The sequence below is a fragment of the Micropterus dolomieu genome, linkage group LG04 (assembly GCF_021292245.1).
Source record: "Micropterus dolomieu isolate WLL.071019.BEF.003 ecotype Adirondacks linkage group LG04, ASM2129224v1, whole genome shotgun sequence".
Classification (NCBI taxonomy): Eukaryota; Metazoa; Chordata; class Actinopteri; order Centrarchiformes; family Centrarchidae; genus Micropterus; species Micropterus dolomieu.
Window position 1 is genome coordinate 17,430,870 of NC_060153.1, and position 16,805 is coordinate 17,447,674.

Genomic DNA, 16,805 nt, shown 5'->3' on the forward strand with positions numbered 1-16,805 from the left:
TTATGAGTAAGTATTCATGTGATATATTGTATGGATGCATGTGTATAACAGCAATATAAATATTATAGTAACATGACATTATTTACCACTTCATAGACCCAGACAAAGGCAAATACAAGGCCCTTGGAATTCATCACAGTCTGGACATATGGCATGGTGCGAAGAACCTTGCCAAAAAAATTTAATTGCAGCATTTTCTTTTTTTTTTGGGGGGGGGGGTGTTGAACATTTACACTTTCACCTCTACACAAAGACTATAGTTGAATGCCTGTATTTTACAGTAATATTTATTTTTCTCTTTTCAAGGCAGCAAAGATAAAAGGAGAGTACATCCTCTTCAACTGGCTGAAGGACATAATCAATCATTTTCGGTGGACTGCCGACACACGTGGGCAGTTTCTTGTAAGCACACAATTTTATTATATCTTTGAGTAATTTCATTAATTGCTATATTAAGGACATATTTATAGTGCATTTTTATGTTTTGCAGGCATTATGGGTTGCGGGGGAAGATGTGGATCCAGAGAGACTCCCAGTGCCACAAAGCTTTAGTGGATATAGTTCTCGATAAGAGGTGGCAGAAAGATGTTCACAACTATCTGCGATTCAGGTAGTGTGGCTATACTTTTTCACACTGATGTATATTAGTAATATTTGTGCTTACTGCTCATGTACACAGAAGTATGTATTTGTTTGTTTGTTTGTTCTATCAGATCGACTGCAGACCTAGAGTCATTCCAGAATCATATCCTGATGTATGCCAGCAAGCGCTATGCTTTCAGCCAACCAGTTTATGAGAACAATGAAAATGTTGGACGGCAAAGAGATGTACGTTTTACACTTATATAATATTCCCATTCATAGTACAATATTCAGCCAATGTTTTATATGCAATATGCAAAATGTCTTTACATTCAAGGTTTTCTCTTGTTCTACTTACAAACTGATATTAAATGGTTGTAATTTGTGTTATTTCAGTTTCAAAAGATTGTATAAGAAGAACGCTAGAAGATACAGCGTATATGCCTTGAAATCTGAAAAAACCTACGGATACATTTACGAGTTGTAAAGAAGGATTGTGAAGAACAGACTCACAAGTGGAGTGGGGATGCCTAGAAGGAGGAGCCTTCTCCCAGATGACACCAGACAGCTTGGTTTGGTGCCCCCCGTACCTGCACCAGCCACATCAGACTTGTTACAGAGACAAGTCAGAAGAGGTCTAGGTAAAGTTACACAAATTTGTTGCCTATGTTGTACCATATTACATGTCACTGAATGATATTTACATTACAATATAGTCTGTAACTATGTTTGATGGCACTGTCTTCAACAGGACCGTTATTCCAACCAGCATCTGATGTGGAAGGATCTTGTCAGGCAGGATCACGAGGGAAAAGAACTTCAGTTCACTGACAAAGTAGCTTTTACTCTTCAAAAAGAGAAATTTATTAACATTAAATTCTGTTCCTACCCTCCTCCAGTGGTAATTTCATGTTTTTCCATTTTGTACACGTTTCATCTTATTCTGCTAAGTACACTGTGACCAGCGCATATTATTTTCAGTAGGTAGCCTAAATTACAGTTTACAATTTGAACAGTAATGATAAGTAAGGCTACAGCTGTCCCTTATTATGTAAATATAAATAACTAAAATTGGTATTGGAAATGTTATGGCAAAGTTTGAAATTGTCATACTTTTCTAAACACATGTACAAATGTATATAATGAAAATAAAAACACCATGTGCTTCTATTTCTTACCTTTTATTTTTTCAATACCATAGAACTGCAGTTGAACAACTATAACACAATATTGCCGTAATGTCCTCCCAGTACTGCCTGTGAATGTGAATAAAGCCTTCTTCAAGGCAGTACTAGGAGAAGTGTGGCAGTAGGCTCACACAGTTCGCTTGCTCCTGGCCACAGAATTTCCTGTCCTGGTCCGTAGGCATTTCCCTACAGTTACCACAAGTACACCAAAGTACTCCTAGCACTCCGGCAGAAGGTGGGTCACCATGTCTGCGCTGATGCATCATCAAGGCATCAAAGACCAGGCCTGGCTGCCTCTCCAGCAGAAGGGTGGAAAGATCTCTGTGTTCTTCAAGGGTCATCTCCTGAAGAAGTTTCTGAAGAAAGAGGACACGGAAAAATACTCAATATGCAATATTCTCTGCTTCAATACTCTGGTTACTCTGTCTCAAAAATGTTGTTTTTAAGATTGTATCCATTCCAAATGAACTATACCAGTACTCATTATTACTATTAGTATTTAATGCACTACTACTATTTATCATTATTTATCATTACACTTCTGTTGATGCTGTAAATTACTTTACATGTCCACATTACCTTTATTTAGATTTTATAATTTGTATATTTAATTATATTTCCTACTTACCTACTTTATATAGTTATTTCTTTTCCTTAGTATCTTGACATGCAAGTTTAGCAATTGTGACCAAGAATACCCCTTTTTATTGATACCCCTCGGGTATCAATAAAGAATTTCTGATTCTGATAAAATAAGGCTTTATATATAAGTTGCATGACATTATGTTGGCAATATGGTACTGCATATTAGGGTTTGCAGGCTGGCCAGTGTTTGCTCAACTTGTATAATATGGCTTCATATAATCATTGTTGCCCAGTAAATCACATGTTACACTATGAAAACATTCAACTACTAACTAACGTTACATTACCAGGGGTACATGTGCACAGAGCTGCTATGTATGCTGACAGCATCTCCAACACCTCTGCCTCTCCGCCCTCTTCCTCTCCCTCTCTCTCTTGCAGTTATCTCCGGTAAATGGACTTCTGCATTTAGATCACATTGACATGTGCTGGTTCTGTCTAACGTTATCTTCTTCTTCCTTCTTCCTCCTTGTGCTTTTATTGTCAGTTGGCAAACAAGGAATTGGTGCGTTACCGCCACCAACTGGTATGGAGTGTGGATCAGACCTTTATACATCTCTGATCATGGAGAGAAATACTTCTGTGAGTGATTAGTTGGACTTAGTGGGCGGTCCACAACACGTTGATTGACAGTAAAGGAAGAGGAAGGAAAAAGCAATACACATAGGTCTCTAAGGAAAAAGCAATACACAATAGGTCTCTAAGGGAAAAGCAATGACAATAGGTCTCCTTGGGGAAAGGCAAAAGCAAATGTGTGTATTTATTATTTTATTCATTCATTCTTTCTTGCATATATTTCCCCATTTATTTATTCATTCTTTCATTTAATTCTGACACTTTGGATGTTCCATATTTGGGAGTAGGGCTGCAACTAATAGTTCATTACATCATTGATTACGTTTTTTTATATATATTATGTATTGCAACTAACCAATCAATTGTTTAATCTGTAAATTGTAAGAAAAATGTCCATCAAAGTTTTGCAGATTCATGGTGATATCTTCAAATGTCTTGTTTTGTCCATCCAATAGAATAAAAACCAAAGAGGCTCAACTTACAGTTATACAAAGCAGAGATAATGGGACAGGGAAGCTGAAACCAGATACTTTTTTAGCTTGATAGATAACCAAAAAAATTATATGTTTATTGCCTGTTCATTGACTCACTGATTATTTGAACAAGTCATTTCAGCTTTAGTTAGGGGAGATTACTTTTTGCAGAAATATACTAATGACTGAGCAGTGAATTTTCTCTCTAAAGCAGAGCAAGGCATTGACAGGACTGCAGTGTGTGTGTCTGACAACCATACTGTGGGAGGCTAATTTCCTGGGCTGACCCACCAACCTGGGTTTGCGCAGTGTGTGTGTGTGTGTGTGTGTGTGTGTGTGAGAGAGAGAGAGAGAGGAGAGTGCAGCCATGTGAGTCATGCCAGGCACTGACACATGGTAATTTAGTCTGTGACGCTCTGCTCCTTAACAAGCAATTTCAAAGTACATCTGCTGCAGCTGTTTATACAGTGTATAAAAATAATCGTAGGTTGTTCTGCAGTGGTGAATTTGATCATTTTTATCTGCTCCTGAATGTCTATGTGTGTGTCTCTCTCTCTAAAGTATTTGGTGTACTGGTAACTCCATTTAATAAAGAAGAGAATCTTAATACACTCTAATGTCTTTATGTCAGACGTGCTGCATGTTTGTCCAACATTTGGCCTTTTACAACATTCAAGCTGTCCTCCTCTTTCTTTCTCTTTCTCTCTCTTTCTCAGGGGATGACGTGGTGTCCATGGCAGACTCCACCATCACCGTGGACGACATTGAGGGGGAACTTTTTAAGATTGAGAGGATCAGGGACGTCCTGGTCAGGAGGGAGTCAGAGCTGAGATACATGTGAGTGGCTTAACATTTTACTTTTTGGGGGGTCATGGCTGCCATCTGCAGCCAGTGTGATTAATGGAGACAAAACAGGTTCAATTACCGCAACCCAAACTCCAGATTTAAGAATGGTGAAAGGATCTTTATGTTTAAAGGTTCAGTGTGTAGGTTTTAGTGGCATCTAGTGTTGAGAGTTGCGAATTGCAACCAAATGCTCAGTCACCTCTCACCCCTCCCTTTCCAAGTGCGAAGGAGAAACTACAGTTACTACACGCTCTGTCGGCTCTTGTGCTAAATAATATGTGTGGTCCTCTATTTGTCCAAATTTCACTTCTCTTCTTAACTTAACCGGTCGACTACTACTATTACTAGTACTACTACTACTACTTCTTCTTCTTCTTCTTCATTCTTCTTCATTCTTCTTCGTACTTATTCAGTGTAGTGACGAAATGCGCTCTGTTGAGCAGTTTGTCCGTTTTGGCTACTGTAGAAACATGGCGACACAACATGGTGACTTAAGGAGACCTGTGGTGTATGTAGATAGAAATGGCTCATTCTTAGGTAATTAAAACATAATGGTTTATTATGTAAGTTCTTTATATACCACTGAAAACGTAGTTATGTATATAGCAAACATTACATATTGGACCTTCGATGCTGGTTTTATTTCGATTAAGTTCCTTATTTTGCCAATGTGGTATGGTCTGCTAATTGCACACCAGAATGTAAAATCGATGAATAGATGAAAAACGAAGATGAAACTTGGCTATTCTCAGATCCTTACCACCAGTGGGCCTAAACATGCATTAACCAATTGCCTAACCATAACCATGTCTTTGCTATCATTTCTTAGCCATAACACAATTTTGGGGACAATATGTTAATGTAGTACTATGAGAAACTTACATAAATAAATGATTCAGTTAATAAATCAATCTAGAAGGTCCACTGATACCTTGTCAAGCCAGAACAACCCATAGTAAAGAAGCTATGTACAGTCCAAATCATTTAACCCATTTTTCCATTCAAGAGCACAACTTTGTGTCAAAAACACATTTCCTAGAAGCATGTCCTCTATTCTCTCCCCCTCATTTCTCTCCATCACATCCCCCATTAAAATTTCAATGGCTTTACCTTTGCTTCCAATAAGCAGGCTAATGCATGGATATTTATTCATCTACTCCTCTGAAAGATAGGCAGTAACACCGCTCAGACAGCGGGGGGGATGTCAGGAGTGGCGTGTGTGGAGTAGCAAGCAAGAGCCAAGCAGATAAAGTGGGAGAATAGGAGACGGGAGGAGGAAGAGGTGGAGGGGAAGGGGAAGAGGACGGAGATGGAGAGTCACGATTTGAAGCACCTTTTTCCCCAGCGCTCGACAAACAAACAAACCCCAAGGTGTGTTTGATCTAGTAAGTTAACTAAAACATATAATTTGTATTCTAGTCCTCATGGCCAACATTACCCCACCTGCACTTCTGTGGAGAGAATCTTACATGACAGGTAGACGAGGCACGGTGGCAAGGCTCTCACTCTGCTGACATTGATGAATGGCTGTAATGTGTCAGGGATTTTGTGTCTGACCCTGTGAGTGCCTGTGTGTGTTTCTAAAAAAGGCCCAGTTGCTGTGATACCGGGCCACGTGAGTGCCTCTAACTCCTCTGTGCCAGAGGGGTCTTTCACACCATCTCAGTGTCAGTAATGATCCACTGACTTGAAGGGCTATTGAAAGAGAAAGGGTGTGATAGAAACAGAGGCGGTGTGAAAGCTATCTGTCTCAGAGACGTCACAGGGATCTCTGCGTCATCTGCTGTGTGAAATATAGTAAAACTTTCTCTGTTTGAATTTCATTGTCCCATACCGTAAAGTCAGGATTTCACTTGTTAAAATATATATATGATAACATGTGCAGTACTAACAAGTGTTTGTGTGTTTCTTTTGTTCCATCATGCATGCAGGATGGATGACATTCAGCTATGCAAGGAGATTACACGCCTAAAGAAGGAGCTGCACAAATTAGTGTCCATACCAGGTAGGAGTCATGTGGATATTGATAGTTGTTGACTGAGGATATCTTGTCAAGAATTTGTTGAGAATCTTGATGCCCCTCTCATGAGTGTACGCTTAATTTGAAGCTAGAGCCAGCAGGTGGTTACACTTAGTATGTTTATGCTATCTTAGCTCAGCATAAAGACTGGAAAAGAGGGGGAAATAACTATCTTGGTTGTTTCCAAAGTTCCAAAACTACCAGTGCTTCTAAAGCTCGCTAATTAAAGGCAGAGTAAGAGATTTTGCAGGATTGTTGACATTTGAACTCAACTGACAAACAAATGATTCACATTTCTCCATTGTTGAAACCAAGTGGGAACCTGCGGGTCTGAAAACATGGAGCCAATGCAGAAGTGCCTTAAACCTGCATTCGTTCTAACTGCCAGCAGGGGGATGACTCCACTGGTTGCAAAAAGAAGTTCTTTAATTAGACATAATGGTAAAATGAACCTACTTCCCACTTGCTTATTTACCTTAGTGAACACTTTCCTAATGAATTTATGATGTCAATTTTTAGTTTCAAGTCTTCTTCAATACAGCATGTTCATTTATTAAATTATGATCCCATTTAGAGGAAAATAGAGGATAAAGCAGAGGATGCTTTAGGGTGGGACTACCTGGTGATTGACATGTTGCTACCATGGCGACCTGTCCATCAGGTTAGAGACAACTGTACACTGTATTGAATTATGGATGCACCTTGCTAACCAAGCTAGTGCCACCATCTCATCCAAATATTGTCACGTCCAGTGCCTGGTTACAAAAAATCTAGAAGTCAGTGGCTAAAATGAAATGTCCACATCTTTTATATAGTCAATTGTTGAAACACATATATATAACATATATATAGTCATAGTCATATATCTTTCTCAGTTTATATTCTTCAGACCTTTTCCTCTTTGACTGTTTTTCCATATTTTTGCCATCTCTGCTTCATTTTGCTGATTGGCTGGAACAATGCTGCATGGCAAGGTTGACATCACTTACTTTTTTCCCAGTTACAGTATAGGATAACCAGATTTTATTTTAGAGCACACACAAAACCGAGAGCTAGAAAACTGAGAAAATATTGGCAAATTTTAACAAAATGTATTGGACTGCAAGCTCTTACTATCCCTTTAACATGATGTTATATCTTGTTTGTTTAATCTTCTCAAACAGAAATGTAAAATCAGAAGTAAAAAATCAAGAGAAACAGTTTATCCGTGTTGCTGCTTTTACATTTCTGTTAATGTACAGATTACAAGATACAATACAACCTGTTAATTCGTCAGCTTTTGACATGATGGTACGCATATTTATGAACTTTGGACACGGGCAGTTTAACTGTTTTACCCTGCTTCCTGTCTTCATGCTAAACTAGGCTAATCGCCCTCTGGCTCCAGCTTCATATTTGGTGCACAAAGCACATACAGAGAGTGGTATTGACCTTCTCATCTAACACTCAGCAAGAAAAATAATAATTGTAATTCTCAAAATGTATTGCTTTTAAATAAATAGATTTATAGATTTCCATATAGAATTATTAATTTGTTTATTTCCATATTTGTTTGTTTGATGTCCCACTGTTTGTAGTAAAGTAGATAATCTGGGACAAACACTAGATGCTAGATGTCTTGTGCTGCAGATAATGACAAGTCCAATGAGGACCGGCAGAAGGAAGAAGAACTATTGCAGCAGATCCACAAGCTCGTTGAGACCAGAGATTTCTTGGTGGACGATGTGGAGTTTGAACGACTCAGGTGTGCTTCAGACTCTATGGTTTCATTGCAGCTTGGCAGGAGTCCTTTGGTCGTCTGTCACCATAGGCTGCGAATGAATAATTAAATATGAAAGTCTACTGCACGATGTCACCAGATAGATGCAGTGCACATTTATTGCCCATGCAGTCTCCCAGGAAAGGCTTCATGGAATTCTTCCCCCAAGCAGAGAAACTCTTGTTTTTTTATAATGACTGATAGGGCTCAGGTTGGAACATCGCTTGTAATCACTATTCCTTAGTTCAGTATCATCCATATGCATGCTCCCACAAAGGTACCCCATTGCACTCCATTAAAACACTGGAACATTTCCTAGAGCACAGTGCTGTGAGAGAGCATACCACAGAGCACACAGCAGAGAGCCATTTCAATTAAAGATGTGTCACCAGGCATCAGTGAGTACCCCAAAAGGAGCTGCCATTGGTTAAAAAAAAGAAACAGTTTGCATCTATTTCAAGTGCACCAATCCTCTTAATTCTGCTGCTGGCTGTTTTGTTCATGCAGGGGAACCAGACATATTATACAATACACTACAGGGCACTTTACAGACTATTATTCACTTTGCCGTACAACCTTGTGTCGTATAATGGTACATAAATTACCTTGATACCTTGAAACAGTCAAATTAAAGCAGGTTGTTTTGCACACAATGTTTTCTTAATGCAGAGATGTCAAACATGTTGCTTGTGTGGTTAGAAATGTATTGTAGGGGACTCCAACAATGAATGCAATGAATGCAATGAAGTATTTTGTCCTGCATTCGTAAAGAAGTTAAACCACTGTCTTCAACTTACAGTGGGTCCATTTAGAGTAACGCTTGGTTCCACTTTACAGGTAAATGAATGCACCTCTGCTTACTTGCCTATCCTGATGCAGCATATACATCCTCGCAGGTTGTTTAACTTGACACTCAACTTTTAATCTAATGTGTCTCAACAGTGGACAACCAGATGTGGTTTTAGGTTTTATTTCCACACCACTACAATTCTCAGACAGTATCAAGCACTGTGAGTTTGTGTGATCACCAATTTGAGTTGGCAGCTGACACCCTGCTGTGAAAACGCTGAAGGGTTACCGGGAAGGTGAGAGGCAGGAGGCAGGAGGCAGGAGAATAACAGTGCGCTAATGGATCGTAGAGGGGAGATGCTGTGATGCCGCTCCCGGCCATGTTGTCCATGCTGATGAATATAGAAATCTTTCTATTGTTACTTCTCTCTACTTCTTTTTTTTACCCTACAAGGAAATTCTGTCTGCAGTTTTTATGTTTTAGTTTTTTTATTTCCGAAACAGGGCAGACATGGTACTTTTGCAGAGTGTGTTTATCAAATGTAAGAATCTCTTCATAGACAAAGAGTGGCTGCCAGATTTATTGAATTTATTCCCCGAACCTCTCAGAGTAAATCTAATCTAAAACAGCCAGAAATGAATTAGGTTTCTTATCCAGTGGGTATCTTGGGAAGGTGTTTCATCTCTCCACTTTAGTCAAATCAGTCTTCTTTGAATTGTTCATTCCGTGCTTGTGAAATACATGGGAAGTGTAACGTAAAGACCATATTTGACTTTTACATCTGTATAATACAGGATTCCTGTCAGGATATATTTTGTCTTTTGTGATCTGAAGAGACTAAATTATAGTCCAAGTGCTTTAGGTATTCATGTATTTCCATGTGTTTTATACCAATCTTTCTCAATTTCTACAGGGAGAATGAAGAAGATAAAGAAATGGCAGATTTCCTGAAGTCCAAATTCCCCAAAAATATTAGGAAGACAGGTATTTAAGCATAAGGAAAGCTGCAACTTTGTGATTACTGAGGAGGAAATAAACAGTGGCAAATATTGTCCTTGTTCCGAATGTTTCTCTTGTTCAAGGTGTTTTCCTCCTGAGGCCTTTGAAGGATGAACCTTCACACATCCAATGACTGATTCACCATAAAATAGAAATGGGGGTACTAAGGCTATATATGATTTAGATCTCTCTGAAAAAAAAAAACAGTGTTTCCTCCCCTTAGTCAAGTCATTAATCTTCTAAACTTTTTTAAACCTTGACAGTTAAAACTAAACACTAAACACAATGTGTGTGTGTGTGTGTGTGTGTGTGTGTGTGTGTGTGTGTGTGTGTGAGAGAGAGAGAGAGAGAGAGAGAGAGAGAGAGAGCATCAGAATCGGAGACATGAAGTGACAGATGACGTTGTCCCTTACACAACTCTAACACACATAACGCAATACACCACAACATATCACAACATTTTTTGGAGTACATTTTATCTTTTTCTCAGTGTGATTTCTCTGTGCTTCAGGTGTACCAACCAGACGGGTGCCATCCAGGGCTCAGCAGGCCTCTTCTCCCTTCACCAAGACAGGCCTCACCCTCCTGAAGGAGTGCTGTGGCTTCACATGCTCCATCATGTAGCCTGGAGCCCAAAATGCAGGGCCCCACTCCAGGGCTGACAGAGCGGCCACACACCAAAATGGCCATTCCACAGGAGTCTATATTTCCAGTATCAGTTTTTCAGTCCAAGAAAGACTTTCAAGCATGGATGGAGCACTTCCAGATGCGAGCTGAGAATTTCCCAGAGTGAGAACAAAGGATGTTGCAAAGATCATGTGGTGTGTTTTCATGCCAAGACCCAAGTTCGTCTCGTGTTGGATCTGTTTGTCACTTCCATTGAATTTTATCTGTCATTTTGTCTTCCTCCCATGTCTCTGCTCCTGCTTTCATTTTTACTCTTGTTAAATATCACTACTGAGCCAACTTCTTCTGATCAACAATTTCCAAAAAGAGTAAACAGCATACAGGATGGTTTTGGACAGGAAAGACACCATTTGAAGGAAAGAAACAGAATAGCACAAGTTAGCACAAGGCATGGATAGTGTACACTAACACTAATTGGATTGAGACGGCGGCACTGAGCTGTATAACTGAGCTATAATAACTGTTATTTCCAAAAAAGGAGCTGTTTTGCAAGAGTCAACAGGCCATTCCAGACACACTTTATCATCAGTATTAAGGAAATAAAACTAATGATACTGACATTAATCGGGAGCTGTGTCAGGATGAAGTTGCCTGTTTGACTCCAGATCCAAATTGGTACAACCTTTTGAAAAGTGGTTGTTCGTGAAGAAAGTCTCATAACGCTTGATTTTGCTTTAGTAACAGTTACCTAATATTGACTAATGTCTGTTTTTTTATTTGAGTGTTTCTTTTGCTAACCCACACTAGTCATTGTGTTTTACTTTTTGTCACCATGCTTCAGTATTTTATGACATATTCTGATGAGTATTAAACAGACGGTACAGTACGGAGGGGTCTAACAAGTTGACAGCAGAAAGTTATTAAGACATACTTAGGTGTCCATATCGTTCTGTATGCACATGAGCAAGCTAAGATATCAACACATATAGACTTCTTTAATTTGAATAAATAATTCTTAGTCCTTTATGCTAAGTATCCATTTGCGTTTACACAAATGATATGGATCAGCTCACAACTGACACTGCAGACCACTACACCTAATATACACTCACCAACCACTTTATTAGGTACACCTGTTCAATTGCTTGTTAACACAAATAGCTTATGAGCCAATCACATGGCAACAACTCAGTGCATTTAGGGTATGTAGACGTGGTCAAGATAACCTGCTGAAGTTCAAACAGAGCATCAGAATGGGGAAGAAAGAGGATTTAAATGACTTTGAACGTGGCATGGTTGCTGGTGCCAGACGGGCTGGTCTGAGTATTTCAGAGACTGCTGATCTACTGGGATTTTCCTGCAAAATCATCTCTAGGGTTTACAGGGAATGGTTGGAAAAAGGGAAAATATCCAGTGAGCGGCAGTTGTGAGGAGGAAAATGCCTTGTTGATGTCAGAGGTCAGAGAATGGGAAGACTGGTTTGAGAAGACAGAAAGGCAACCACATCATTACAACCAAGGTATGCAGAATACCATTTCTGAACACACAACATGTCGAACCTTGAAGCAGATGGGCTACAGCAGCAGAAGACCACACCGATTGTCATTCCTGTCAGCTAAGAACAGGAAACTGAGGCTACAATTTGCACAGGCTCACCAAAATTGGACAATAGAAGATTGGAGAAACATTGCCTAGTCTGATGAGTCTCGATTTCAGCTGCGACATTCAGGTGGCAGGGTCAGAATTTGGCATAAACAACATGAAAGCATGAATCCATCCTGCCTTGTACCAACAGTTCAGGCTGGTGATGGTGGTGTAATGGTGTGGGGATATTTTCTTGGCACGCATTGGGTCCCTTAGTACCAATTGAGCCTCGTTTAAATGTGACAGCCTACCTGAGTATTGTTGCTGACCATGTCCGTTCCTTTATGACCACAGTGTACCCATCTTCTGATGGCTACTTCCAGCAGGATAATTCACCATGTCACAAAGCTCAAATAATCTCTAAGTGGTTTCTTGAACATGACAATGAGTTCACTGTACTCCAGTGGCCTCCACATCACCAGATCTCAATCCAGTAAGGCAACGTTGGGATGTGGTGGTCGTGGAACCATCACTTCATGGATGTGCAGCCAACAAATCTGCAGCAACTGCGTGATGCTATCATGTCAATGGACATTTTTGGAAAGTATGACATGAAGAATTAAGGCAGTTCAGAAGGCAAAAGGAGGTCCAACCCAGTAATAGCAAGGTGTACCTAATAAAGTGGCCAGTGAGTGTATATACAGTATATAGAACTCCAGTGATAAAGGAAATCATCGCACACATCACTAAGGCACACGTGACAGTGTTTTGAGTGGGTATATTATATTTCATATTAATCCGCTGGTGAGGGGCAAAACTCTTTAGACCTCTTTCACTATGAATAAAAACTTGTCAACACCCTATATTTGATCGGTTATTATGGTCTGAATATTACTGAAGGCATATCCATGTCCATTACATTGGCACAGGGACGGCCAATAAAACTATGGAGCAGATCTCTGTGTTGCCAAGAAGAATAGTTGCCATAGCAACCTTGTATAGCCCATATCTTTACAATGAGACAACAATGAAGGTTGGTGGATCAGAGAGATGAGACTTCATAGATATGACAAAAACAAATATGCAAGCGCTATCATGGTTACCATAATGAAAGGTAAACAGGAGACAGAATAATATTGTTGTTGTAATTGTGGTGATTTTAATTTTTCGGATTCACTCTGGGGATAAAACAGTCTACTAAGGATTGCAAAAAATCTACCATAATTAAGCCTCTGACTCTTTTTCACACCCTTTTAGATTATTATAGACTATCAACCCCTTGGAGATTAAGTAAGCACAAAGTTGCTGTGCTTGACTGGAAAGTTGACATATTGGAGAAACAGATTAGATGAAAGTCTTTAATTCATTATAGATAATTTCTCAGTGAGTCACCCAGGTTGTTTCAAATTCATCTCTGTTTGGTGCAGTGTTCTCTTTCATGGTTTTTCCCCCAAACTAGTCCTTGGGATGGATACATGGACGCAGCTGTCTCTTTTGTTTAAGCGCTGGATCTTTTGCTATTCAGTCTCAACACTGTCATAGTGGCTTTGGGCCACATATCACCCAGCAACCATGTCTGGTGTAGTCATGTTGAAATGCAGTATGTAACATCCATGGTAGAAAAACAAAAAGTAAGGAATGTGAGAAGAGGCGGATAGAACTTTTGTTTTAAAATGTAAAGTAATGAGAATGTAAACCAATTTACTGTTTACTGTATTTGTAACCTCAGTTTTGAAAAAGACAGTAATGGTTAGATGAACTTTACAAATAAAAATATCTTGGAAACAAAATCTATCATACAGAGCCTTAAATTTAAGCCTGTTCCCATGATTGAGCTACACAGTGGTCAAATATAGCTCTTTTCCCTGACGAAGACCTTCATATAGTCTTTTTTGGTGTGTGGGGACATTGAGTGTGTGACATGTTTCTGTTTCTCAGTTTTCACATTTAGACATAAAACCAGCTGTTCACATCAGCTGGAGGGTGTGTTACATCCCCTTACTGTGCTTTTCACAAGTCAAGCAAGAATTCAAGAATTTTTCCGAGGAGAACTCTTGGAGACGTGGAAGAGACCACGTAGCCTCTTAGGAGAGACACACTGTCACAGGTAGAGTCAGGGAGAGAAAATGATGTAAGAAGAGAGGTTGAAGTGGACGAGCGGAGAGGAAGAAAAAGAAAGAAAGACGGTGGGAGGGTACAGAGTTGGGGGGGGGGTCTTATCTTCAGGGTGAGTCATCCTTAGTAAAAACACTGCGAGTTCTCACAAGGAAAAGGGCAGGGCTGTCATTCAAACACCATAGTCCTGGACACCTGCACAGCTCACTGTGTATTAGAGGAGACAGCACAAACGAGTTGTTCATGCATGTGAGAAACAAATAAATGAGAAAGAAAATGTGTGTAGTATGTATACCTGTGCTAGTTTGCGAGCCCAGGATCAGGAGGGTGATCGTAACAAGAGGTACAGTAGCTGTCTGCGGGTGAGCTGTCACTGCTCTATTACTATGGTTACTGTGACTTGATGTACTCTCACTTCTTATTTAATTTGTTCATGCTATGTAATAAAGTATAATGCAAGGCTGCATGTGTTATAATAAATATAAATAAATGTGATCACATAGATTGCAGAGAAATATAAATATGAAGCTAGAGCCAGGAAGAGATTAGAAGCTTACCATGAAGACTATTTTGCATGGGGAAACAGGGGGCCTGGCTCTTTCCATAGTTCAAAAATACACCCATAAAAGCACCTCTAAAACTGGCTCATTCAATACGGATGTATTAAAGAGAAATGGATATGGATACTGAATACTCAATCTTGCTGCTCCCGTGGCCACTTTTTTGCAATGCAATTTGAATTGCAATATAAAAAAATCCCCTGCGGCCCAAAAAGCATTTTCCCCAAAGACCACCATTGTTAAAAAGACATCTGTAAAACACAGGACACCTCGATGTCAAACAATGTCAGTTATTCTTTGTCAAAGGAATGCTTTTATATTTGTAAACCTTTTCCAGAGACTTGAAAAGCTGTTTTAAAGTGTGTGATGTCATCCCAACGTAAAGTCTTTGGGCCCAGTGGGAGTGAATGGGAGGGGCCAATGGGAGAAACACTAATGAGCATGTGTGGAGGGCCACACACACAACATGGAAGCAATCCTGGTAACTATAAAGCTTTTTTGCCATATGCCCTCAGTGAGCAATTTTCATTCAAATGTCTGAGTCCAGTATCAAGTTCTTAAAATACATCCATGGCTCCGCTGCTGTTTCCCAAGAACTTTTTCCAGCAAGAACAACTTGTCGTTCAGCAGTGTTGGTATGTATTTTTTTTTAAAAAAACAACAAACAAACAAGCTAGCTGTTTACCCCTGCCCTCTGTCTTTATGCTAAGCTAAGCTAACCACCTGCTGGCAATAGCTTCATATCAACTTCTCATCTAACTTTCAGCAAAAAAGCATTTAAACATGTTTCCCAAAATATCAACTTGTCATAATAGCCATTAAGTGAACTGCAGTCAGCCTCCTGTTGCTTACAAATGTTATTGCACTTCATAGGTGCAAGCAAGCATCCTTGCCAGACCAGGACCGAACATAGCCTCTGACGGAGGTTTGACAACAGGGAATACAATACTGAGGTGATTTACAGCAGCTTTGACCAGGACCAGGTTCAGACGGGGACAGGAGAGGCATGAAGCAGGAGAGGAGTGAGTGGGAGGTCGGGCATCAGTCAGCGGCCACCTGTGGAGGCCTCAGCGGGGGTTACGGTGGGGTCAGTTCAGGGGTGCCAGGAGCCAAACCTGGTGAGAAAACCACCAGTCAGTACTGTTGTATCATCTTGGTTTCTCTTATGGAAGCGAAAACGCTCTGCAAATACGAAGAGCTTGGGTGAGAAGTGGGATGTTAAGGTGAACATATGCTGTCATGGCTTTTGGTCCTGGGCTTCTCTGGATGTGGCAAGGGAATGCAGCAAACTGAATATCTTTGCTCTATCAATGCTGTTTGCTTGGACAAAAACATCTTAACATCTTAACACTAACCAGCTGTTATAACCAGCTGGTGAGTTTGAATGTACTCACGACTCCCTCGTTTTCACTGCCAAGTTGTGTCGTTCTCGCGATGATGAAGCTAATTAACTAAACTGCTAGCTTCCAACAGTCACAGCCAAAAAAAAGGCATAACAACAGTGCCAGCTTGAAATCCTTGTTCCTTGTTGCCGTTGTGTCTTCATGAGTATTACTCCAACTTAAACTACAAGTTACAGCAATAAGTAGACATAGACCGACTTCTCACTGCAACGCTAGCTGATTTATTCATCTGTATAAAGCTATTGTGCGCTCCATACCCGCCAACACTCCCGTTTTACCGTGATTCTCCCGTATTTCAAGGCCATCTCCCGACACCCTCCCATTTCGTTGTTCCTCCGAGAAAACTCGCATATAACCCTCAAACTTCACAATGAATTATCGTCAAACACAAATCCAATTTTTTGGATGTTTGTCTGACATCACCCAAGTTGCCACATCATTATGAAACATCTATGCACACAATCCACACACTCACCTGAGGCCCCATCCACACTACTGCGTTTTTGTTTTAAAACGCAGACCTTTTGCTACGTTTGCACCTCCTGTCCATACAAAAATGGCAAAAACGAAGACCTAAATCGGAGAAGTTTGTTAACGCTGCCAACCCTGTTTTTCATTTCAAAACTCTGGAGAGCGTCT

The 16,805-nt window shown here is 40.0% G+C and overlaps 1 protein-coding gene and 1 long non-coding RNA gene across 2 annotated transcripts in view; both read left to right on the forward strand.

The window, feature by feature from the left end:
* The window catches only part of LOC123969872 (bMERB domain-containing protein 1-like), a 37,695-nt gene extending 26,370 nt beyond the window's left edge, over window positions 1–11,325 (forward strand). The window contains exons 2-6 of the mRNA XM_046047629.1: window positions 4,180–4,300; window positions 6,241–6,314; window positions 7,959–8,073; window positions 9,792–9,862; window positions 10,389–11,325. Of these exons, the coding sequence (XP_045903585.1) occupies window positions 4,180–4,300; window positions 6,241–6,314; window positions 7,959–8,073; window positions 9,792–9,862; window positions 10,389–10,501 (494 nt within the window). The 3' untranslated portion in view covers window positions 10,502–11,325. The remainder of the gene's footprint in view (window positions 1–4,179; window positions 4,301–6,240; window positions 6,315–7,958; window positions 8,074–9,791; window positions 9,863–10,388) is intronic.
* LOC123969873 lies at window positions 318–1,610 on the forward strand. Its single transcript, XR_006824805.1, has 5 exons — window positions 318–402; window positions 491–610; window positions 714–828; window positions 979–1,223; window positions 1,334–1,610. It is a non-coding gene; the product is annotated as an uncharacterized LOC123969873 (long non-coding RNA).
* Window positions 11,326–16,805: the final 5,480 nt, after the last annotated feature.